The sequence below is a fragment of the Anolis carolinensis genome, chromosome 3 (genome assembly GCF_035594765.1).
Source record: "Anolis carolinensis isolate JA03-04 chromosome 3, rAnoCar3.1.pri, whole genome shotgun sequence".
Classification (NCBI taxonomy): Eukaryota; Metazoa; Chordata; class Lepidosauria; order Squamata; family Dactyloidae; genus Anolis; species Anolis carolinensis.
Window position 1 is genome coordinate 19,772,530 of NC_085843.1, and position 25,927 is coordinate 19,798,456.

Sequence of the window (25,927 nt, forward strand, 5' to 3'; positions counted from 1 at the left end):
GGGGGGCAGTGCCAGCTAGCTTGTAGAGTTTATCAACAGATGTAGGCTTAAGACATCATTCTTCATGTTTCATTGAGTGCTATGTGCACTTGCTTCACGTGGACAGACTTGTGCCAAACAGGACAGGCATACACAGCAGTTAAGTAAGACAAGGCCAGGGCTGATGTTCTTACTAATTTTGGGTCTGCACCCCATGCCTGCTGGTAAGTTTCCGGAGGATGTTATTGCATGCAGCTACTTTGCGCTTAGTATTCATACAGTCTGGTGAGAGTGCAGAAGTCAAGAGCTGCAAAAACAACTATAGAAAGGCAGGGCTCCTCTAAATTGATCTTTAAACTGAATGCTGGACTAGAGATAAAGTTTCCGTCCAATTCATCAAAGCCATTTCTACCATGAGTGACTGCGTAAAGCTTAGAAGTGTTCTTTTTTCTTTCTTTCTTTTTCTTTTTGGACATGAGCTCCCAGAATCCACCAACACACATAGAGTCAGGAAATTGTAGTTAAAAAGTGAAATGTTGCTGAGTACCATAAACTGAAGAAAGACTGAATTAACAATCACTATATCATGGTGATGAGCATAGCTGGGTTTCTTGTAGTGAAAGGAGTTTCTTTTTGTCTTTCTATCTTTTAGAATGACTCCACAATGATTCATTCCCATGCACAGCCCCATTACAGGTTACGGCTGGGTGATGTACCCTTTGTAGCTGGAAAGGTAAGGAGGGGATCACTTTCAGTAGCCAGATAACTCATTGGGAATTTCATGTTCAGAGGTAGTAGTTCACTATCCAGTACAAATCGTGGCATTGGCATATCGCTCCCATCATTTAGAAGCCTAAAAGTCAGGGTTTCTGGGGGGTTGAAGTCCAAACCCAGACTCAGTAGGCGGTGTTGGCTCGAGGAACCACTGTTCTCACTTTAAATAAGACAGATTTGTACATTTGTCTTGGTAAAAAAGTGCATATTGCTGCTTCCTTCCTATCAGTATTAGATTTTCAAAGTTGCCATTGTTCCTCTGTTTGAAATGGGTTATTACCAACATGTTTATTATGAGCATGTTAATGGCATGATTTTGCCAGCAGGATGGGTGTTTGTATTTACTGTTTTTATGTTTGTATTGTCACATTGAGTTATTTTCTATTGGTTGTAAAGCTTTCTAATTTGTTTATTTTCTTGGCAAGGTTTGCTCTTGCTTTCCCCTAAGACTCTGAGAAAGTGATTTGCCCAAGGGGGGGGGGGGGAGGGTTCCATGGGTAAACTGAGATTTGAACCTATGTCTCTCAGTGTAGTGGTCTAATATTCAAACCACTATGCAACCCTGGCTAAAAACCTGGTCCAGACATGTGATCTTTTTTCAGAGAAGATAACACATGTAAGTCTAGTAGTCAGTATCCTATACAGTCCCCTGCATCCCACCACACTGGTTTTTCCAACTATAATTTGTTGTGTCAAGTCTGCTTCAACTTCAACGGTGATCTTATGAATGAGAGATCACCAAGTTCTGCAAATTCATAGTGGCTACCTTGATGGCACCTATCCACATGTAATGCAGTCTTCCTCTTTCCTTATTGCCTTCCACTTTACTAAGCTTATTGTCTTTTCAAATGAATTCCTGTTGTCTCATGGTATGGCCAACATATGTAGCCTCAATCTAGTCATTTTGGCTTCTAGAGAGAGCTTAGTTTCATTCTTATCTTGGACCCATGTACAGGGTGTTTGAAAAAGAACTCCCTATTCACCATTTAATTTATTTCAAACACCCTGTATTGGTCATTTTGGCATTCCATACTACCTTCTGGCGTTTACTTCAGCACCACATTTCAAATGTGGTAGACTCAGTGAGTCAGTGGGAGTTTGGTATGTCAACATTTATACTAAGTTCAGTTAATTGAAGTCATCAACCCTGTTGGTAATTAATAATCCACTTTAAATGGAAAAGTGTAAATGGTATTTGCATCTATGTATAGCTTTTATGCTCTTCAACTCTTCTTTACTTCCAGTCCACTAGCCCTAGCCACTCAGTAGGAGCCAATGTCCAACATGTGCTGTACCTCATGAAGCACCACTCGAAAACCCTTTGCAACGACCGTGTGGTCAGTGACATCCCTCTGAGCGAGCAGATGAGCAAAGGCAGGAGATCATCCGCATCATCTTCTTCATCCTCATCGCAGGGAGACCTGTCTGAGGTGCTGCTGACATTGCAAGATGAGCTCGGACAGATGAGTTTGTGAGTTGAAACTTTCCTGGAAATATTCTGTTACCAAGGGGGTTCATACAGATTCCAAGAGGTCCTTCACTTTTGAAAAAGCCAAGTGGGTAGACAGGGCACATTCCAAGCTTTATAATATCTGCAGAAGGCTCCACAAGTGGAAATCTGTCATTGATGGTGTCCCTTATGGTGGCTGGCTTTGAATCAGTTCCTATCATTACGCTCCTATTTATCCTGCATCCAAGGAAACACTACTTTTTAAAGCACATCTCTTGGAATCCTCTGGCCATCATAGTCAATGTCCTGAAAGAATGAATTTCCTAAGCTACCAATGTGATTGTGAAAATATATAGAAACTGCTTTCTTCTTGGGGGAATCACATTGATCCCTATTTTCCATTGTTCCTAAGCGATCACCAGCAGCTGGCAAAACTCATCCATAATGCTGCCTCCATTGACTTACGGGAAGACCTGGAGAGGGAGTTGGAAGTCTTGGTGAAAAAGATGGAGGCCAAAGCTGAACAGATCTCTAGAATCCAGAGGCATCAGACACGGGTGAGTTGCCTTGTCTCCATTCCAACATCTGTGGGATAATGTTTTGGGATATTTTTCTCCAGCTGTTTGTTTAGCTGATATAAAAATAAAATAGCTTGCTACAGAAATGTGCAAACTGCAAGTAAGCAGAAATAGAGAACTACATAGAAGTGGTATATAACGTCCGGTCATAGCCAGCATCCAAGGAATTTGAGTATGCTTTCAATACAAGTACAAAGCATGGCCTCTAGAAGCATAACCTTAAGTGATAGCAGTAACTATGACGCACTTAATCTTCTGTTGATACCAAAGTTTGTGGTGAAAGAAAGAAGTACTCCTAAAAATAAATGTATGGAATGTGGTTACCTCTGTTTGGGGGGAAATGTCTGTACAATAGGCTAAGGAGAATGGATGAAAGCAGCAGACACCAGTATGGTGAGCTGAAGTGAAAAGAGGCCACACTTAAATGCCTTTTCTCCCCAATTCCATCACAGCTGAAGAAACATAAAGAAGGGAAGGCCAAGCGGTATTGTGCCCAAGAGACACAAGTCAGTGCAGTAGGGAAGATGACTCCTGCCCCTGTCAAGGTGAAATGCTCTGGGACGAAAAAGAGGCCTGGTGATCGGGGCAAGAGAAACTTGCAGTTGCTGAGAGATATGCAGAGCATACAGACCTCCCTTCAGAAAGATGACATCAGTTGGGACTACTAAGGCCTCTTAAAGTGTGTTTATTTTGGGTTTTTTTGCACCCTTTTTGTTCTTCTGCCTGAGGCCAAGCTGGCTTCTCTGCTGGGTGAAACATGTCCTCATTGCTGCACTTTCAAAATGAGAACCTCTCATTTTCCTTTTTTAGGCCTGGTTGCATTACGGCCCTAATCCCGAGAAATTGGAGAAAGGGGAACAAGGGGAACAATCCTGTTAATATTTCAATCTGTTCCATTACATTCCTGTCTCTAACCACTTTGCTCTTGAGCTTCATCTGTGTCCTATAACTCTGCCTGAGATAGTAGACTCCATTTTTTTTAACCTGGAGCTGCTATTCTTCTCAGGCTGGAGGTGAGGCAGGCCAGATCTTATTTCTACAGAGCTGAAGGTGGGGCAGTGCTGCCCCTGTGGTCTTTGGTAAAAGATTTTGTCCCAAATCACAATTCAGACAAATACCTTTGGACCAAACAGTGGGATAAAAGACACATCATAAGCTGTGGTGGTTTACATTTTTCTGATTCAGGTCTTTGAGAATTTTAGAATCTTCCATGGCCTTTTTGGTGCTTTTTAAACTAGACAATCTTTTATGCAAAATGTTTTTATACTGTCTGTTGCGTGGTCTATGCCTCTGTAACTTGAGAAAAAGCTACCATTTTCCAAAATGGAAATTTTGCAAAGGAGCAAGCAGATGATCAATTTCTTTGACATTAAGTACCATGATCTTTTTTTTTTTTTTTTTTTAAAAACAAACACCATCCACTTTTCATTAAGGAGGTTGTCTTCAGAGATTGATCCATGGAATCCAGATAATGTGGTTTCAGAATGGAACTGAATTGGTTCTCGATTCTTTTTTTACAGAAGAACGTGAGGTCAGCCTATATCTTTTTTGAAAACTAATAATGCCATGGATCACACTGTTCTTTTATGGGCAGCTTGTTTTTAACTTAAATGTATGGTTCACTGGACTAAGGTATTTGTGGGCTGCTGCAATACAGAATGATTTGCAGGCACACTTACACATGCAGATATTATTTATTACATTAATAATGGAAAGGCTTTCCAATGATTGGAATGTACTGATGACTCAACATTGCCTGTGCTTTTGAGGCTTAATTGGAATCCAATAAAGGCAACTTGCTAAGTTACAAAAGTAGATGGGAAGCATTGTTTTTGAATGTACACTTAACAATAAAAATGCATCTATTTAATAGATATTTCAAACTGTTTGTATCAGGGATTGGCATTTTTACCTTAGTTTATGAGTAGTCTTTTCTATTGGTACTGTGTGCTGCTGGACCCTAGTATGATCCTTGTACCATTTCCTACTAAAGCAAATATGCATAAGGAACTCCTCCTGTTCCCATTCTCATAGAATCCTAGAGCTGGAAGAAATCACAAGGGCCATCCAATCCAACCCAGGAAGACACAATCACAGGAGGACACAATCACAGCAGCAGCCCCTTCCCTATATTTATCATGTCAGAAGCGAACTGAGGGCACAATTGTAATGCATTTAAAAACACAAAGTTAAAAACTTGGCATTATACTAAATGTCAGTAACTGGCCACTTGGAATGCCTCTGGTGTTGCTATAAGAAGGTCCTCCATTGTGCATGTGGCAGGACTCAGACTGAAAAATCAGATACAGTCCAAGGTCCCCGAGTTACAAATGTGCAAATGACTCCTAGTTAAGAACAGAGCTGAGATAGCAGAAAGTGAGAAGAATCATATGTTATATATTATTAGTATTCATATTATATTATTGTTCTTATATAGTATTAGTATTATACACATACATACAGGCTGTCCTCAAGTTACAAACATCCGACTTACAAAACTACTACTAATGAAGAATGGGGCTGAGACAACAGGAAGTGAGAGGAATCTTCCCCTTGGAAGGAAGGAGGGGAAATCCACTCCTGGAAGAGTTGTTATTGTCAGAGGGAAAGGGGGGCTCCAATTAAGCTTTATCTCCAATCCTGGTTTCCATAGCAAGCCAAATTTTTCAAAGTCCAATAATCACAAGGACAGAAAGTGAGGTTAAATCTTCTGAACAGGGGCACAGACAGCAAAGGAAATAAACACCATAGGCATGTTAACCCTTCCCTATGTAACCCACAACATCTTGGGATCGGGGTGAGCTCCTGTTTGTCAGCTCCAGCTTCCCATGTGGGAACATGGGATAAGCCTCCCACAGGCTGGTAAAACATCTGGGCATCCCCTGGGCAATGTCCTTGCAGACGGCTAATTCTCTTACACCAGAAGGGACTTCTGTCTCTCCTGACATGAAAAAGGGGCTCAGCCTGTATTGTGATAGGTGGTCTGTGGTTTGCTCTTCTCCACACTCCCATGTGTGCCCCCTCCCTGACAGATAGCCATCCAGCCTCTGCTTAAAAACCTCCAGAGAAGGAGATTCCACAAGTCTCTGAGGCAGCATATCTCACTGTCGAACAGCTCTTACTGTCAGGAAGTTGTTTCTAATGTTAGGTAGATCTCTTTACCTGCAATTTGAATTCATTGCTCCATGTCCTAGTCTTCAGAGCAGCAGAAAACCAGCTTGCCCCCTCCTTGATACGAAATCCTTTTAAATATTTAAGCATGGCAATCATGTCCCCTCTCAGTCTTCTTTTCCCCAAGCTAAACATCCCCAGCTCCCCCAGTCACTCCTCATAGTGTTTTGTTTCCAAACCTTTGATCATTTTGGACGCGTTCCAACTTGTCGATATCCTTCTTGAATTGTGGTGACCAGAAGTGGTCTGACCAATGCAGGATAAAGTGGGACTATGACTGACTTCAATCTCGACACTATATTCTTTTTGATGCTGCCTAGAATCACATTGGTTATTTTAGCTTCCACATAACACTGTTGATTCATGTTCTACTAAGACTGCTAGGTCCCTTTCGTCTGGACTGTTTTCAAGCCTAGTGTCACTCATCTTATATCTGTGCATTTGATTTGTATTGCCTAAGTGAAGAACCATACACATCTTCCTTTGAAATTAATTTTGCTAGTTTTGGTCCAGCTCTCTAATCTGTTAAGGTCACTTTGGATTCTGATCCCTTTCGATTTGGTGTCATGCTTGTCCTTTGACATACCTACAATTGCTTATTCTCATGCAAACAGATCTCTGAAGAATGCAGAAAGAACTGATAGAAGGAAGTGCACCTGTTTTGTCTTTTGTCATAATGCAGGCTTTGAGAATATGTGTCTTCAACATGTCAGTGGAAATTATAAAGCCAACAGAGCCAATAGTGGTGGGTTCTGGGAGCAACATTGGAAGAACCATGTTTCCTAGTTGTGCTTTAGAGCTGTATCATATGCACCACTTGAACAATAGGAACCTTAGTATGATGTTGCCTTGGTATCCACTAAGGTTTGTTTCCAGGACCCGCAGGGTTACCAAAATCTGTGGATGCTCAAGTGCCATTATATACAATAGTGTAGTAAATGGTGTCCGTTATAGGAAACAGCCAAATCAAAGTTTGCTTTTTTGTAATTTTCTTGCATGGGGATGAAATACTATCAAATACACATGTAGCGGAATCAGTGGATGCAGAATCCGTGTAGATGGAGGGATGATTATGTAGCCACACTAAACATGGATGTTGCAGTGGAAGAGCAGGGTATAATCAGATGTAGGAAATGTCCTCCAGTTGTTGGCATGCAGCTCACATTAATAGGTTAAATATCAACAAGCAAGAAAGCGACAAGTTTTGGTATTCAGTTTATAATATCTCTTTCCTTGAGACAATACAGAGTCAATAATAATGTTAAAAAACAGTAATATACAGAAAAGCTATTATCCAGCGCAAATTGCTGATACAGTCAAGGGGTCTTTTGATACATATTTGTCTATTATGCATAACAGAACAATTGTCCCATTTCATATTACATGTGTATGTCACTTTAAAAAATGCCCTTACATAAAAAAATAACTAAGTAGCAGAAAATTAGTACAATAATCTCTGCTGAGTCTTCCTGGGATGCTCGTTTGTTTTTGTTTACTTGCAGGAAGATGTTTTTCCCCCCAGAAAGGAAAATTAACCCATTTAAATGCACCCTCCTACCTGAAGTGGGACAGTCTCACTTATACCTGATATAGTTACATGAACAGACCTACATAAATCCTTAACAAATCATATCATTCTCTATATCACTGTCACAACTTCACAAAAGAATAACTGTGCGCATTGCTTCCAAATAATATCAACAGATGCTGCGGTTAACAAAAAAAAAAAAGGCATGTAAATACATTGCACTTGATAAAGCAAAATTGGTCCAATGCTCATCCTGAAAATCTGCCTTGAATGAGATGCGGTGACATTTTGGAGTTAATAACTATCATCAGACAGAGAAGTGAACAGTACTAATGGCTAAAGACTTTGGAACAGGTTTTCTCAACCCAGCATATATTTTGGACTTTTAACTTCAACTCTCAGCCACTGGGGATGATGGGAATTGTGGTCTAAAACATCTGCCTGGACACAAATTGAGAGAGATCTAGAACAGATGAGACACATTTCAGCCTAGGATGGGGCTCGTCCTTAACTATGTGGCCTTATTTTAGTCCAGCTCAGTTTCTTTCCCTTCCTCCACTTTCCCCCTTTTTTGTCTACTTCTTTCAGTTGCTGCAGACTTAAAGTGAAAAAGTAGTTTGTACTCAGTTTATAGGGGGAAGAGAGAGGAGAGGATCAAATCTTGCTCTTTCCTGTAGGCTAAGAAAAAAGCAAACTGCTGTAGTCTCTCCTTAGCTCGTGTGCTCTTCCTCACTAATAACTTTTGTCATTTTGACCATGATCCAATGTTGTTTGGCCACATATGTGTCAGTTCCCACCTGTGAAATCGTTTAACTGTGATCACTACATTCTATGAGATTGTGGGGATTGTAGTGAGTTGAGGCAATTCTCACCACCCTTCTACAAACTACAAATCCCAGGATTGCAAGGAATGGAAGAAAGTCATTTCAAGTGTAATTATAATTCTATAATTCTGTAGAGTGCAAAGGCACCAGGTTTTTGGAAATCCTGTTCTGTTTATCTACAAGGCCAACTGTAGACAGGTTTTGTATATTGGATCATCATTTTCATTTAGTAATGCTCAGTACAATAGTGCCTTTCCAGCAGGCATCAATCCTGACACTCTGCTGCCTCCTTTTATCTCCTGATAGAGAAAGTGGGCTTCAGGATGTCTAGATCTGGCATGTAAACACAAACAGAAACGGCAAAACATTGCGACAGTTTAGAAAATGTACCCATGGAGACTGTTAACTCCCATGCTGGCTGAGGGAATCTGGGAGTTGTCATCCGAAAAGGGACCCTTACTAAACCCTTACAGGAACTTACAGGAATATAACAGGGATGTGCCTCCCTCTCCCATCCCAAGACATAATATACTCTTTTCAAGCCACTGCTACAATACTGTAGAGCTACACAATAGCTATCAGGCTGCCGGAAAGCAAAAGTACACTACTCACTATCACTTCACAGTGCCATTTCAACAACATTTATCCAACCATCTAATGCAAAAAAAAAAAAAAAATTAACATAGCCCATTACTGGGGAAGAGGAAAGCATGGTCTTTGGCCACATTTAACCATGTATCTCTTTTACAAGCACCATGACTTCAGAAAAGACAATGAAAAGAAACTACTTAGGGGCTGGAGTTGCATGGAATAGCACCTTTGACATCTGTTTCATTGTGACTGATGGCTACTCACTACTAACCGAAAGATCATGTGATCAAAGCCTGGGTCAGGTTAAGCCCCCGACCATTAATAGCCTAGCTCGCTGTTGAACTAAGCAGCCCAAAAGACAGTTGCATCTGTCAAGTAGGAAATTTAGGTACTGCTTTATGTGGGGAGGCTAATTTAACTAATTTACAACACCATAAAATTGCCAGCAGTGCCCAAAAAGGAATGAAGAAGTAATATCTTAAAGGACTCAGTATTGCAAGTGAACGGTGAAGCAGCAGCTCCCCCTGTGGCCGGAATCGAGCATACCCTCATGAAGCTGGAAAACGTTAAATTGCCTCTGTGTGTGTCTATATGTCGTATGTCTAATGGCATTGAATGTTTGCCATGTATATGTGCATTGTAATCCACCCTGAATCCCCTTCGGGGTGAGAAGGGTGGAATATAAATACTGTAAATAAATAATACTCTATATTTATTAGCCTGATGACTTCCAGATAGTTTTGGATTCCTATTGTTCCCAGCCAGTAAGGACAGTGGTCAGCAGAAATGAGAACAGTACTTCTGGAAGAGACCTAGTCATGGAAGGCTGGGTTGGACAATTGTCTTATTTCAAAAAGGAAAAGGAGAGGTGGCTGTAAAAAGGGGAAAACCCCGTTTCCTATAAAAAGAATCTAAGTCTTGGTATGGCAATTATTTCCTAGTAAATTATATTAAGTAAGGCATTGCTTTTAGCAATGGATCATGGCTAACAATGGCCAGCACCTATTTGCTGACATAGGCAGGCATGAAGTTGCGCTGTGCAGGCAGAATGAATTTTCTATTTGAGAAGAACAGTCGTATCCAATTCACAGCAACAGAAGCAGTGTTCTGCATGTGGAACTAATGCCCATGTAGATGTCCATCTAAGTTCACCAAATCATATGCAAACGCACCCTGTGCATTGCTATTGTACTACACTGCTATCCAGTACAGGAACTGTACAGTGAAAACATAACATAGCTCCCATATTACTGGACTGACGCCATATAGGAACTCTGGCCACTATTTGATCACAAATTATAGCAAAAAGTACTTGGATCATTGACAGCATAAAGTTCCAGCATTTTTGAACAAGTCTCCCTTGTTCTGTTTTGAAATCTAAACAACAGACTGCTTTTCCCAAGTCTAGAAAAAGTTTAATAATTTTCAGCTGGCATCCCCCAACTAAGTGACTGTTGCCAGCTGTTGGTGTTATTCCTCAAATCAGAAGGGAAAAGGTTTTCTGTACTAGATCCTTGTGATTGGAATCCCTCAACAAAGATGTGGGCAGCTTCAGAGTAGTCATCCCTCCACATTTGCAGTTTTGACTTTTGCAAATTTGATCATTTACAGATTTGATTAAAAATACTTTCCCTATGAATCTCATGGTCCTCTGGTGTGACTGTATGGACAACTTCTTCCAGTAGTGCTGGAGAACCTAGAACAGGTATGAGTAAACCCAGGCCTCGGGGCTGGATGTGGCCCCTTGGACTCTTTTCTCAGGCCCTCCTCTCTCACACCATCTTTTCCTTTCCTTTCCTTTCCTTTCCTTTCCTTTCCTTTCCTTTCCTTTCCTTTCCTTTCCTTTCCTTTCCTTTCCTTTCCTTTCCCTCCCTCCCTTCCTTCTCTTTTTCCTTCCTTCTCTTTTTCCTTCCTCCTTTTCTCCTGGGGGATGTTTATCTGGGAGAAAAGACGGTAGAGAGGGAACAAAGGAACCATGTTCCAAGATTTAAAAGGATGTCCCATTGAGGAGGAGGGGAAAAACTGACATTCTGCTGCTCTAGAGATCAGGACACAAGGGAGCAATGGGTTCAAATGGCAGGGAAAGAGATTTAACTGAAAAGATTAGGAAGAACGTTCTGGAGAGTGGCATAGACTGCCTCAGAGTGTATGGAGTCTCCTTCTCTGGAGGCTTTTCCGCAGAGGCTGTCTGTTGGGAGTGCTTTGATTATGCCTCCCTGCATGGCAAGGAGTTGAACTGGATGGCTCTTGGGGGGTCTCTTTCAACTCTAGAATTCTATATCAGGAGTAGGCAATATGGTGTCATCAAGTTTGCAGACGACACCAAACTGGGAGGGATAGCTAACACTCCAGAAGACAGGAGTAGAATTCAAAACGATCTTGACAGATTAGAGAGATGGGTCAAAACTAACAAAATGAAGTTCAACAGGGACAAATGCAAGATACTTCACTTCGGCAGAAAAAATGAAATGCAAAGATACAGAATGGGGGATGTCTGGCTTGACAGCAGTACGTGTGAAAAAGACCTTGGAGTCCTCATGGACAACAAGTTAAACATGAGCCTACAATGTGATGCGGCGGCGAAAAACGCCAATGGGAAGAGGAAGGAGAAGAAAGGGCAGGGAGGGCACTTGGGGAGAACCCCCTCTTTCCCGCCCTGACTACCCTGCTCCAGCCCACCATGCAGCCCCCAAGTTAGAAAGTTTGCCCATGCCTGACCTAGAGATTTTTGAAGAACACCTCTCCAGATATCTCTGGCCTTTCCAATGTGATTTTATGTTTAGCTTCCAGCAGAATCATAGAATCATAGAATCATAGAATAGTAGAGTTGGAAGAGACCACATGGGCCATCTAGTCCAACCCCCTGCTAAGAAGCAGGAAATCGCATTCAAAGCACCCCCGACAGATGGCCATCCAGCCTCTGCTTAAAAGCCTCCAAGGAAGGAGCCTCCACCACAGCCCCGGGGAGAGAGTTCCACTGTCGAACAGCTCTCACAGTGAGGAAGTTCTTCCTGATGTTCAGGTGGAATCTCCTTTCCTGTAGTTTGAAGCCATTGTTCCGTGTCCTAGTCTGCAGGGCAGCAGAAAACAAGCTTGCTCCCTCCTCCCTATGACTTCCCTTCACGTATTTGTACATGGCTATCATGTCTCCTCTCAGCCTTCTCTTCTGCAGGCTAAACATGCCCAGCTCTTTAAGCCGCTCCTCATAGGGCTTGTTCTCCAGACCCTTAATCATTTTAGTCGCCCTCCTCTGGACGCTTTCCAGCTTGTCAACATCTCCCTTCAACTGTGGTGCCCAAAATTGGACACAGTATTCCAGGTGTGGTCTGACCAAGGCAGAATAGAGGGGGAGCATAACTTCCCTGGATCTAGACGCTATTCCCCTATTGATGCAGGCCAGAATCCCATTGGCTTTTTTAGCAGCCGCATCACATTGTTGGCTCATGTTTAACTTGTTGTCCACGAGGACTCCAAGGTCTTTTTCGCACACACTGCTGTCAAGCCAGGCGTCCCCCATTCTGTATCTTTGATTTCCATTTTTTCTGCCGAAGTGAAGTATCTTGCATTTGTCCCTGTTGAACTTCATTTTGTTAGTTTTGGCCCATCTCTCTAGTCTGTCAAGATCGTTTTGAATTCTGCTCCTGTCTTCTGGAGTGTTAGCTATCCCTCCCAGTTTTGTGTCGTCTGCAAACTTGATGATTGTGCCTTCTAACCCTTCGTCTAAGTCGTTAATAAAGATGTTGAACAGAACCGGGCCCAGGACGGAGCCCTGCGGCACTCCACTTGTCACTTCTTTCCATGATGAAGACGACGCATTGGTGAGCACCCTTTGGGTTCGTTCGCTTAGCCAATTACAGATCCACCTAACCGTAGGTTTGTCTAGCCCACATTTTACTAGTTTGTTTGCAAGAAGGTCGTGGGGGACTTTGTCGAAGGCCTTACTGAAATCCAGGTACGCTACATCCACAGCATTCCCTGTATCGACCCAACTCGTAACTCTATCGAAAAAAGAGATCAGATTAGTCTGGCATGACTTGTTTTTGGTAAATCCGTGTTGACTGTTAGCAATGACCGCATTTGTTTCTAAGTGTTCGCAGACCACTTCCTTAATGATCTTTTCCAGAATTTTGCCTGGTATTGATGTGAGGCTGACCGGACGGTAATTGTTTGGGTCGTTCTTTTTTCCCTTCTTGAAGATAGGGACCACATTCGCCCTCCTCCAATCTGCTGGGACTTCTCCCGTTCTCCAAGAACTCTCGAAGATAATTGCCAGTGGTTCTGAAATAACTTCCGCTAGTTCCTTCAGTACTCTTGGGTGTAGCTGATCTGGCCCTGGGGACTTGAATTCGTTTAGAGAGGCCAAGTGTTCCTGGACAACTTGTTTCCCTATTTGGGGTTGGATTTCCCCCAATCCTTCGTCCATTCCATGTTGCTGAGGTTGAAGATGGCTTTCTTTTTGTGAGAAGACCGAGGCAAAGAAGGCATTAAGCAGTTCTGCCTTTTCCCTGTCCCCTGTCGCCATCACCTCATCTTCTCCTTGCAATGGCCCTATCGCCTCCTTTTTCTTCCTTTTTCTACCAACGTAAGCAAAAAAGCCTTTTTTGTTGTTTTTTATGTCCCTGGCAAGCCTGAGCTCATTTTGCGCTTTAGCCTTGCGAACCTTTTCCCTACAGGTGTTGGCTATACGTTTGAATTCTTCTTTGGTGATTTCTCCCCTTTTCCACTTCTTGTGCATGTCACTTTTGAGCTTTAGCTCAGTTAGAAGTTCTTTGGACATCCATTCTGGCTTCTTTGCACTTGTCTTATTTTTCTTCTTTGTTGGCACTGTTTGCATTTGCGCCTTGAGTATTTCACTTTTGAAAAACTCCCATCCATCCTTAACTCCCTTGTTTTTTAATATCGGCGTCCATGGAATGCCGCTCAGTAATTCCTTCATTTTTTGGAAGTCAGCTCTCTTAAAGTCGAGAATGCGTGTTTGACTTGTCTTAGTTTCAGCATTCCTTTGTATTGCAAACTCCAGGAGCACATGGTCACTTGCCCCTAAGGATCCAACCACTTCAACTGTATTGATCAGGTCTTCCACATTTGTTAAGATTAGATCAAGAGTTGCTGATCCCCTTGTTGCCTCTTCTACCTTCTGGACCATAAAATTATCTGCAAGGCAAGTGAGGAATTTGTTGGACTTTGTAGATAGATGATAGTTGATGATAGAATCAGATGTTCTCTCGGGTTGTAAAAATAGGATTTTTTATTTGTGTTTTTTCACTTTCACAGAGGCCCTGACCCCAGCAAATGTGGAAGGCTGACTACCCTGCTCTTGTAACAGTAACAAAGAGTTTGGGACACATTTTTTTTTCATGTTACACTGATTGAAAAACTATCAGTTGATGTTCCTTATTGTGGCATGCCACCATCCTTTACCATTGGCTATATTTGTAAGCCTGATGAAAACTGGAGTGTAACAATAACTGGAGGTCCACATACTTCCTATACTTGCTTATAGGGAAAAATAAAAGGATAAATCAGGCATGGGCAAACTTTGGCCCTCCAAGTGTTTTGGACTTCAACTCCCACAATTGAAGGAATTGTAGGAGTTGAAGTCCAAAACACCTGGAGGGCTGAAGTTTACCCATGCCTGAGATAAGCCCTCTGTTCAACAACAGCCACACTCCCAATGGTGTATAAATCAGAATTTTTCTCTTTTCTACAATGCACCTCTTTGATCCTATGCTGTGTGTTTTTCAGATTCTTCTGAGTGTTTTTAAGCAGCATCTCCTTCACAAAGGGTACAGGAAGAACCCAATGCACACAACCAGAATCGGCCCGTTCCCCTCCTGCCACCCTTTGCATTTGGGTCTGATGTTTGCATCCTTCCAGTTAAAGGAGTACATCGTGTTCTCCAATTTAGAACAGAAAAACAACTCAAATTCCATTTACAAATGTTCTGCTTGCAATTGCTTTCCTCATAATTAGCCCTCAAGAAGGTTAATAATATATAAGAAGCATTTTAAAAAAGTAAAGTAAAACATTTGTTTCTTGTAGAGTTATAGTCCTAATAAAATGTCCTGCAGAGATGGAGCATAATAAATAGAGCGAATGGACTCCAAAATACCTGCTTTTTAAGTGCAGAAGTTTTCTTTTAAGGCTCCTTTTCTAGAAAAGCTGCCTCATGATGTTGGTATAGTTCTGGAGAGGTTATTGCGTTATACAACAGTCTGGACTGGGGTAATGCACTGAGCGGGGGAGCTGGCCCTCTCCGAAGATGGAGTGGAGTGGTTGGCGATTTCTCGCTGGAGTTCGTCTACTTTCTTCTGAAGCTCTGCCCGTTTCACCAAGAGTTCCTTGTAACGGTTGTGCACTGGTTCCTAATGGGGACAGAAGAAGCTTTATGCTCAGTCTTGGGTCAGGAAACCAATCATCAGTCACATGGTACTAAATTTAGAAGTGCAAGCATAACAAAACACTTGAATATTAAAAAGGTTTTTTTCCACCATTTTCCTCATGAATGATGGAAGACGGCATGAATTAGGAAGTTCAGATTTACCGAAGTCATGGTCCACAGGACTCTAAATAAGAGTATATGAACCATTCCGTTGCTGTCATCACAGAGAGACAAAAACAAAAGAATTACCTTGGACTGAATGGGGGAAAAAAACAACATTCATGGAGTGGAGGGATTTTTTTTTTTGAAAAAGGGACATGTGTATGAGGGGAAGACTGTTGAAGGTTGTAGGTAGAAATAAATAGAAGCTTTACCACGGTTTCTGAATCAAGATAAACCCTGCAGTATAATAAAGTGTCACTCAGGCTTGTGTAACAAGTAACAATATCTTTACTTCAGTTCAAAAAATCAAACACAGCAACAATATATATATAGCAGTTTTTCTGAATTCACACAGAGAACATAGGGAATAAACAGTCCCTTTAAACAGTCTTTAAATATGCCTCATTTGCCTTATAAGTAAACAGGCTTTGGAGAGTATGGCAACCATTTCCTTCCTGACCATTTTCAGTCAGCGCTCTTTTCACTCTCAGAGGTGAAAATGGCAGTTAAAACTGTTAGTCTCAGCACCAAGCTAGAGACAGCAGCCAATCGGAATTCTGGCTCCTGGCTGGCTCAGCCAATCAGCTATCGACACATGCCTTTCCAGTCAACTCACAACACCATGGGGTCTCTTTTACAAATCCTTACAAAGACAGGAAGGAAGAAAAGAGCAATAAAAAGAGCCTGTCCACCTTTGCCATGTTGACATTGTGAGCCGGCATTGTCAGTAGACAAGGTCATGTGGCCAGCATGACTGCATGGAGCGCTGTTATCTTCCCACCAGAGCGGTACCTATTGATCTACTCACATTTGCATGTTTTCCAACTGCTAGGTTGGCAGAAGCTGGGGCTAACAGCGGGAGCTCACTCCGCTCCCCGGATTCGACCCACCGACCTTTCAGTCAGCAAGTTCAGCAGCTCAGCAGTTTAACCTTTTATGCCAAGTATACATGCTAGTAAATACATACATACTTAATATGCCAATCCCCAAAGCCATTTTCTGAAGGACAATCCACACGTTTAGGCAACTGCATTAATCCACAAAAATAAACATTCATAGAAGTTTTCATCTTTACCCAGAACAGGTGCATTATAAAGCTAATGAGCCTTGACTGTCCACTCAAGATCAAGCCACCTCCAAATATTTTACATTGCAACAGGGACAACTTACAACTGTATGTAACTGCTGGGAAAATGCATCCCCACCTCCCACCTTGGTCTCGTGCCACAATGCTAATGAGATAAGTATCTCGCTGAGCGTAACTGCTACACCAATGAACATAGCAAAAGGAGGGGAAAGGCTAATGTTTCTGTCCCGTTCTGCTCCCATTCCATCCACTCACCTGTGGCTTCATCCGCGGGTTCCAGCGAATGTAGTAACCCACCCAAAGCTCTAGATGTCGCATACTTGCCACAGGATAGAGGACGTGGTTGGTATAGCTGACATAAAGAGGATTGGTGAAGTCTTCAAGCTGGTTGTTTATATAGGACCACAGGGACACGGTCTTTTTTGGAATGCCCTGGAAAGTAATAAGAGGAGTTGTTTTATACCGGAGGAATATCAAGACTGTACAAGACAGCATTTACAGCAACTCTTTAGCACAGTTGTTGGTCCTATATACACACATGCTCATATATATTAAACACTGTAAGTATTATAATAGAATTTGTAAAGTCAGTCATTTCCCAATACATTATTTCTATCAAGGATACACCCTTTAGATTTTTGAACTTTATTTCCCCATAGCCAATGTTCAGAATTTTTGGGAGTTGAAGTGCAAAACATCTGGAGGATCAAAGGTTTGGAATGTCAGTGATGCTTTGGCCCTCTAGATGTTTCTGGACTCCTAATCCCATCAGCCCTAGATAATGTAGTCAACCGTGAGGATTCATAGGGGCAGCAGTTCAACATGCTATGGAGATCCCACTCTTTCCCTGTTCTTTCTCCAGAAAAAAACTAGAAAACAGTTCAGGAGGGAAATACTAAGCATACTTTGTCTGAGCAACGTGTAATGGAAAACTGGGTAGGTGGGCTCTTGGTATTCACTAAGGTTTGGTTCAAGGACTTTACTTGGATACATCTATGGATTCTCAAGTCCCATTATATACAATGGTATATTAAAATAGTACTTTTGTATAAAATGGCAACATCAAGGTTTGCTTTGATTTTATTGTGGGGTGGGGGAGGGAAAATATTTTGAAGCCATTGATGGTTTAATCCACAGATGCTACAATCTCTTGGGATTTGTGATTTGGTGGAGCATGGGTATTCTTTGGCTCAAAGACCTTGTACAACAGTGGTTCCCAACCTTTTTTTTGACCAGGGCCCACTTTGACCAGGGACCACTCTCCAGTTTTTGGTCAACTTTAGATTTGGTTTGGTTATTTGGGGTGCTAATTCAGAAAATTGCATTGGATAGACCACATCAGCACTAGTTTCTGATACAGAACATATGTCATCCAGTCGTTGCCATCTGCTCACCCATAGAAAACCATATTTAATAATCTAGAGCTGATGTGGTCTATCCAATGCAATGGTCAGCTCTGTGGAAAGGAGTGGAAATAAAAATTAATAAAATAAAATAGTCAGTGACTGACTGAATAAAATAAATAAATAAAGAGGAAGGAGGTTTGCAGATCGGATTTTCGTTCTGGCCCACACATTGAGAACCACTGTTGTACAGCCGCAACCCCCATGATTCTACAGTCTTGAGCTATGGCAGTAAAACTGGTGTTAAAATGCATTAATTCTACAGTGTACATGCACTCAAGGAAAAAATTATTTTTGAGAAATTTGAAAGTAAGGTTCCAGGGCCTGGGGTGTTTTAGAGAGGAGGTGTGCTCATCCAGATCATATCAGCCTGCAGCTCCTAGCAACCCCAATTAGTATACTTAATGATAAGGAATGCTGGGAATTGCCATCCCAAAACATCTGCAGAACCATAGAGTTTCCATTCCTGTTTCAAAGAATGCTCATATTTCCTGGGGGCTTCTAGACATATTATTCTTTTTTCTTTAGTGAAAACAATAACAAAATCAATAAGAGTCAATGGGCCACATGTTAGCCATCCTTGTCTTCTGGGGAAATTACTAAAGAGGAATGCCCATTCTCACGGCGGCAGTAAAAAACCAAGGATTTTGTGATACAATTGGGACAAGAAAAGGAATCCTGAACAGGGACCACTATGCATTTGTGACATTTTTGCTCCAGATCCTATTTGTCTCTTCACTAAAACAATTTCTCTACATTTTGTCTGAAGCTAGTGTGATCAGGTAACTGGAGGAAGGGGTATGATTTACATTCCTGATTTAAGACTCCTGCATTTTCAGCCTCCAAGTAGAGCTCACTTGATTCTGCACCCTCCTTTGCAAGGAAGGCATTTTTATAACTTGCAATTGACTGAGATCAGAAAAGACCTCCCTAATTCACACAACTCAAACCCACTTCATTTCTCAGAGGTTAAAAAGGGCCCCTAAAGTTGGCACAAATTCAGAAGCAAAACATTTTTTTTCCTTTTTAAGAGAGCATCTGGGTTTTTACCTCTTTCACCCGCTGCTGCTCACTATTACATAGGAATGTCCCAAACAAACAGCTGTAGAGGTGGTCCAGAACGGTAATCAGAAAACACTCGTTGAATTCAAAGGCTGTGGGAAACTTCAAAAGAAAAGCAGTGCAATTTGCTTATTTTCACTGGACACTTCTCACTCAGTACATAAAAACATACTCCTGCAAAGAATTTACACTGGAGGTCGGGGAAACATTTATCTGGGAAGAAATGGACCATCCTGATGAAGAATCTGTTTGCATTTCTGTCTGGCAACCTTTCTCTTTATGAAGCCATATTATTGCTTTCCAAAGGAAAAAAATGACTGTTTTACATATTCAGTAAAGTATGCTGGGTGAAAGCCAAAGACTACATAGAAAATGAGCCAAAGCTTAGGAAAGTTACTTTTCTGAACCATAGCTCCAAGAATCCCACAGCCAGAATGACTGTATGACAATGTTGGCTGAGGAATTCTGGAAGTAGCAAAAGTAACTTTTCCAAAATCTGGAAAAGGCCCATGCAAACACACACCCCTCCTAAAGTTTGTAGAAAGCTGTAATTCAGCGGGAGAGCAAATTTTTGTGCCAAATAACACAAAAACGTTTTGATTATGGAAACAAAAAGCAGACACAAACCTGGAAAGGTTGTTGCTTCTTTATGTTAATGTTTTCTGTTTTCCTGCTACTCAACACTAGAAGGCAGAGGCATCCAAAAACTAGAAGGCATCCAAAAACTGGATATCTGGAGGGACAGCTTATTTCTGATCAATGCAATGCTGTTTCTGCTCAGAACCCAGTCCCATTAGATTTGACCGGATTTATTCCCAGATGCATCTACACAGGATTATGAAGTTTTTGCATAAAAAAATAACAGATTCAGGCTGGATCTACACTGCCATATAATCCAGATTATCAAAGTAGATAATAGATCATCTACATTATCTGCTTTGAACTGGATTATATACACTTTATATTATATACACATTATATTATATACTGGATTATATACACATTATACATTATTTAATCCAGTTCAAAGAAGATAATCCGGATTTTATACAGCAGTGTAGAAGGGGCCTCGGCAATATCTGCAAAGAGAAGGAGCAAAGGAAAAAGACATGGGGGTGTTTTTGTTTCCAGCCCAGATTATGTACCTGCCGCGTCATCTGCCACACGCAGTCGACAAACTGGAGAAAAACAGGGGACCGGTCTGCATCTGCATGATTCTTATCCCCATGGCCCACTCTCTGAAATAAAACAGCAGACTAGGCAATAACAAAAACAACAACAAAAAAGCCAACATCAGAGCAAAAGTATAAGATTTGATGCCCTCCAGGTGGATTGATTGGGCTACAAACTAAACCATCCTCAAATACTGATCATGCTGGCTGTGGCTGACAGGAGTTACAGTCTAAGGCTGCATGATGCATCTATGCTTATTTGAGTAATCAAGGTTAAAGTGCTCCAGAGCTGCCCTGATGCACCTCATATGGTTGCCCCATGTGGCCAGCCAGACTGAGGGCACATTGTGGTACATGACTGGGCGTTGTAGCATGATAGCACCAGAAGCAACATTACTGGCAAGCTGCTTGCTCCCGATGATGCAGTGGTGGATTAGTTGGCACTGTGGTCCATGAATTGCACTCCCAGTTCACCTCCTGAGGATGAGGCTGCTGTGTTAATGGTTACAAGGCAGCCCCATCTTTGGGAGCTAAGTGTGTCACATGTGTTTGCCTGAAAAAAGCTAACACATGTGTCATGCACGAAGAGGAGGAGCAGATGTTGCTGAATGCAGCACCTATCATCTCCCACCATTGATGACACTGTCTTGGAGGCTGTGGTCCAACTATATCAAGAGGGCCATAATTTATCTGCCTTATCATAGGGTGAGTGGGTGACAGGGTCTTACCAAGACAGAGACATCTAAAGTGTGTTTTCTTTTGCAGGCTAAAGGAGGAAGCTATGAGAGTGAGGATGCCTATCAGAATATAGAGGAGCTGCCTCATCACACTAGAGCATGTCCATCTAAAATTTGGTTTCTGCATTCTGCAGAATTCTGTGGTTTGTAGCTTGGTGAGGCCCAGGACCTGTCTGGCTGAGCTGTTTAAAGCCCCCTCCCTAAAGTGGATTTAAAGTGTATGTAAAGTGGATCCAAGCTCTGTGATGAGATAGTTGGTCTTTCTGGGCATCCATAATATTCTTGTTATGGACATCCATAATATTAATGTCACCCTGTGGATACCCTTTCTGAGTATCATGTATCTCTGTTTCACCTGGAGAAGGAAAGAGAAGTAGCAGAAGATACACAAACATGCAGCACATAGGGACAGGAAAAGGATCTGGGATTTGCAGGTTAAGTGATGTTGTGGAAACATGGGGAGTCTTCTCCTTTCCCTTCTGTGTGCTACATGTGTATGTTTCTCCCATTTCCTTCCCTCTTTTGCATGGGCAAAACAGACACAGTGGATTGCTGGCTATATTGCCATTGCAAAAGAAGAGCATAAATCAGTTATGGGGAGACATATGATCTTCCAGGAGTTGTTGGAGGACAACTCCTATCAGTTTCATGCAGCATAATAAATGGTGAAGGATGGTGGATATTGTAATTCCTCATAATCACTGAACTAGAAGGGGAAAGGATTAAAGGTAAAGGTAAAGATTTTCTGGGGGTTGGTGCTCATCTCCATTTCTAAGCCGAAGAGCCGGTGTTGCCCATCGACACCTCCAAGTTCATGTGGCTGGAATGACTGCATGGAGCGCTGTTACCTTTCCACAAGAGAGGTACCTATTGATCTACTTACATTTGCATGTTTTTGAACTGCTAGGTTGGCAGAAGCTGGGGTTAACAGCGGGAGCTCGCCCCGCTCCCCGAATTCGAATTGCGGACCTTTTGGTCAGCAAGTTCAGCAGCTCAGTGGTTTAACCCGCTGCACCACGGGAGGCTACGGAAAAAGAATTAGGACATGGAAAAGTCCTTTGACAGAGAACGTAGGGAGCTTCTTATAAGAACATCCAATGCCAGACCAGAAGGACTAATAGCCTCCCCCAATATAACATAGCTCCTTACTATCTTTTTTAAAGAACAGAATAAATCTTTTAAAAGGATATTAAATGGCAACCACCACATTATAGTCGACAAAGAAAATAATCTGAATTGCAGCAATTTCAGCATGTATTTTAAATATGCAAAAGTTTGCTGGAAGAAGAATAACTATCAGCCTTCAAATTTTAGGGTGGGAAGGAGAGCAAAAAGTATGATACATCCATATCAGAGAAAGAAGCTGCACATGCTACTTTGTCATGCAAGTATTCTTTATTCAAAAGAGCTATAAACACTTCCCCCAGTCACTGAAATATCTGGGCACAGCATTAAGCCTTCCAGCATGTGACTTAATGTGGTTGCATTACTCATGGCCCAAGCCTTCTTCAGCCATTTCTCTTTATGCCAGGCATTTTAGAACTCTTCTTGTTCTCTTGCCAACAGAGTCTGAGCAGCTGCAAACAAACATTGGCTGTCTATTTTCACAAAGCTAAGGAAAAAATAATTTTTTATCATAGCATCCAGAATCCCCCAGCCAACAAGACTGCTTACAAGGAGATTTGGGGACTGATAGCCCTGCAAAGTAGCTTCTTATCTTCTCTGTGTGCTCTATGTCTATTCAAATAAGTAGATGGTGGCTGATTTCAGGCTTCCTGGACCTATTTTTTGAAATCAGATCCTTAAGGTCCATCAGTCAGAACCAGGTACAAAATATTAGTTTCAAGCAGGCCAACTTTTTCTGCAAGATAAGGAATACAGCATCCCTCAGCAAGTTTTGCTCAGCATTAGAGCTTACTTGTTATTAGATAGAAACCAGAATTCAAATCCTTGCTCAGCCATAGAAACCCATTGAGTGACTTTGGGCAAGTCCCACTCAGCCTCAGGGGAAGGCAAAGGCATCTAGCTCTGAACAAATCATGCCAAGAAAACTCCGACAGGTTTGCCTTAAGGCAGTGGTTCTCAAGCTTCCTAATGCCACAACCCCTTAATACAGTTCCTCACGTTGTGGTGACCCCCAACCATAAAATTATTTTCGTTGCTACTTCATAATTGTATTTTGCTACTGTTATGAATCATAATGTAAATATCTGATATGCAGAATGTATTCTCATTCACTGGACCAAATTTGGCACAAACACCTGATATGCCCAAATTTGAACACTGGTGGGGTTGTGGGCAGGGATTGATTTGTCATTTGGGAGTTGGACTTGCTGGGTTCATAGTTAACCTACAATCAAAGAGCATTCTGAACTCCACCAATGATGGAATTGAACCAAAATTGGCACACAGAACTCCCATGACCAACAGAAAAATATTGGAAGGGTTTGGTGGGCATGGACCTTGAGTTTTGGAGTTGTAGTTCACCTACATCCAGAGAGCATTGTGAACTCAAACAAGGAAAGGGCCTGTTGACTTTAACCCTAGTGACGGGATCTGGGTTGTAGGGGAATCTGTCAGTGATTTATCCTCACCTGGTCAAGTCACTGCTTTTACTTCTCCAAAGCCCACCCCTCTGATCTTGGGACAAAAACCCAAGAAGATCCATGTGGCTCTGGATTGTGAAGAAGGCTGGGTGGACTTTTTTGATGCAGATACCAATGAATTTATCTATACTATCTACTTGGGAACATTAACTCGGGAGACAATCCGACCTTTTTTCTGCACAAACGTTGCACTGTCCATCTGACGTGTTAACTACTGAGAAGGCCTTCCAACTCTGTCCCAATGCCTTGATAGGTGACCTTCTACAGTAGTGTTTCTCAAACTCTTCTCCTTCGGGTGTTTTGGACTTCAGTTCCCAGAAATTCCAGCCAGTTTACCAACTGTTAGGAATTGTGGGAGGTGGGGTCCTGAATATCTGGAGGAGCAGAGTGAGAAACACTACAGTGGTGTCCAATGTTGGACCTCCAGATGTTTTGGATTCCATTCCCAGGAGGCTTGGACAAGTTGTCAAGATTTCTGGGAGCTGAAGTCCAAGGCACCTGGCAGAACAATGGACACCACTACCCAGAAGAAGAGTGATGATTATGTTGCCCTCCAGATGTTTTTTTATTGCAGTGTAAGCCTTGGACTGGTGGGATTTGCAGTCTGGAGGGCTGTGGCGCAGGCTGGAGAGCAGCTGCAATGAATCACTCTGACCAGGAGGTCATGAGTTCGAGGCCCGCTCAGAGCCTATGTTTGTCTTGTCTTTGTTCTATGTTAAAAGGCATTGAATGTTTGCCTATATGTGTAATGTGATCTGCCCTGAGTCCTCTTCGGGGTGAGAAGGGCGGAATATAAATGCTGTAAATAAATAAATAATAAATAAATGATGGATCTGGACCAAACTTGGCACAAACATTCAATATGCCCAAATGTGAACACTGGTGGAGTTTGGGGAAAGTAGACCTTGACATTTGGGAGTTGCAGTTGTTGGGATTTATAGTTCACCTACAAAGAGCCTCTTGAATCCCACCAACGATAGAATTGGGCCAAATTTCCCACTCAGAACCAACATGACCAACAGAAAACACTGGAGGGATTTGGGAGGAATTGATAGTGATTTAGGGGAGATGTAGTTCACCTACTTCTGGAGAACACTGTGAATTAATATGTGTTTTCTGATGGTCTTTGGCGACCCCTCTGATACTCCTTCGCGACCCCCCAAGGGTCCCAACCCCCAGGTTGAGAAATACTGCCTTAAGGGCTGCCTTAGGTTGGAAAATGACTTGAAAACACACAGCAATGAGAAATGATATCACAAATCCTTTCACACAAAAATCCACACCTGGACTGCAATCTTGTTGGTGCCATATATCTGCATACATTCCCTTACAGATGTGGGCATACATTTTGGGTTACTGTACAGCTGTATTCACTTTCCAGTTGCATAAGGAAATGTAATCATTTCCCTTAAACCTAATTCCTAATGTTAATCCTTACTAGAGAAGAACCATTGAATCAGATTTACCTTAGTGTTGATTCAATAGGTCTACTCTAGTTGGGATTAACCAATGAGAATTCAGTCATACATTTTAAAATTCTACACAACTATCTATCAGTGTCTTTATTACAACTTGATTCACTAGGACTGAAGAAATAGGTACTACTGAGTATTCATTACCCATTGCACGATAAGCAAACACAATAGCAGATAAATAACTGGTTACAATGTACAGGTTTAGTATCTCTTATCCAAAATGCTTTGGACTAGAAGTGTTTTGGATCATAGAATAATAGAGCTGAAAAAGACCACATGGGCCATCCAGCCCAACTGCCTGCCACGTGGGAAAAGCACAATCAAAGTACCCCTGATAGATGGCCATCCAGCCTCTGTTCAAAAGGATTTCAGATTTCTTTCAGATTTTGAAAATCGGTATTTGCATGTACGTACATAATGAGAGATCTTGGAGATGGGTCCCAAGTCTAAACACAACATTCATTCATGCTTCATATATGCTGTACATAATATTTTGACAATTTTGTGCATGAAACAAAGCCTGTGCACATTGAACCATTTAGAAAGAATAACTAGTCTCAGCTATCCAAGCGGACAATTTCAGATTTTGGAGAATTGTGGATTTGGGAATTCAATGGAAGGGTACTTTACTGCAACCACTAGGTACCATGTAGATTTACATTAGATAAGCGCAATGTAGGATTTGGCCCTGATATTCCCCCTAACATTCTTTCTCAGGAGGTGTAAAGTTTTTAGTTGCTGCTCTTGTTAGTAATTGAGGCCTTGCTAATCTCCAGGCAACGATTCGAATGTCTACCAAGTTCTGTCTTAAATCATTTAAGAGTAATGCCTATAATAATTTATAATTTATTTCTTATAACCCACCTCCATCTCCCCGAAGGGACGCGGGGCAGCTTACATGGGGACAAGCCCTAAAAACATCAGTTTGATGTACTATTAAAACACA

General features: G+C 41.8%; 2 protein-coding genes across 4 annotated transcripts in view; one reads left to right on the plus strand and one right to left on the minus strand.

Moving 5' to 3' along the window:
• The window catches only part of cep57 (centrosomal protein 57), a 32,422-nt gene extending 17,418 nt beyond the window's left edge, over positions 1 to 15,004 (plus strand). Inside the window, exons 8-11 of one of the 2 annotated variants that reach the window (XM_062974564.1) lie at positions 632 to 712; positions 1,998 to 2,224; positions 2,616 to 2,760; positions 14,641 to 15,004. In XM_062974564.1, coding sequence (XP_062830634.1) covers positions 632 to 712; positions 1,998 to 2,224; positions 2,616 to 2,760; positions 14,641 to 14,868 — 681 coding nt within the window. In that variant the 3' untranslated portion in view covers positions 14,869 to 15,004. Of the gene's footprint in view, positions 1 to 631; positions 713 to 1,997; positions 2,225 to 2,615; positions 2,761 to 3,233; positions 4,665 to 14,640 lie in introns of those variants that run through there. The other variant, XM_003219312.4, reaches the window with a different exon arrangement.
• The window catches only part of mtmr2 (myotubularin related protein 2), a 51,542-nt gene continuing 39,340 nt past the window's right edge, over positions 13,726 to 25,927 (minus strand). Inside the window, exons 12-16 of one of the 2 annotated variants that reach the window (XR_010004047.1) lie at positions 20,137 to 20,229; positions 18,980 to 19,093; positions 16,782 to 16,958; positions 15,008 to 15,260; positions 13,726 to 14,049 (exon numbers count right to left, since the gene is read on the minus strand). Coding sequence is in view for 1 of the 2 variants with exons in the window: in XM_062974562.1 (XP_062830632.1) it covers positions 15,099 to 15,260; positions 16,782 to 16,958; positions 18,980 to 19,093; positions 20,137 to 20,229 (546 nt within the window). In the remaining variant the exon portion in view is untranslated. Of the gene's footprint in view, positions 14,050 to 14,125; positions 15,261 to 16,781; positions 16,959 to 18,979; positions 19,094 to 20,136; positions 20,230 to 25,927 lie in introns of those variants that run through there. The other variant, XM_062974562.1, reaches the window with a different exon arrangement.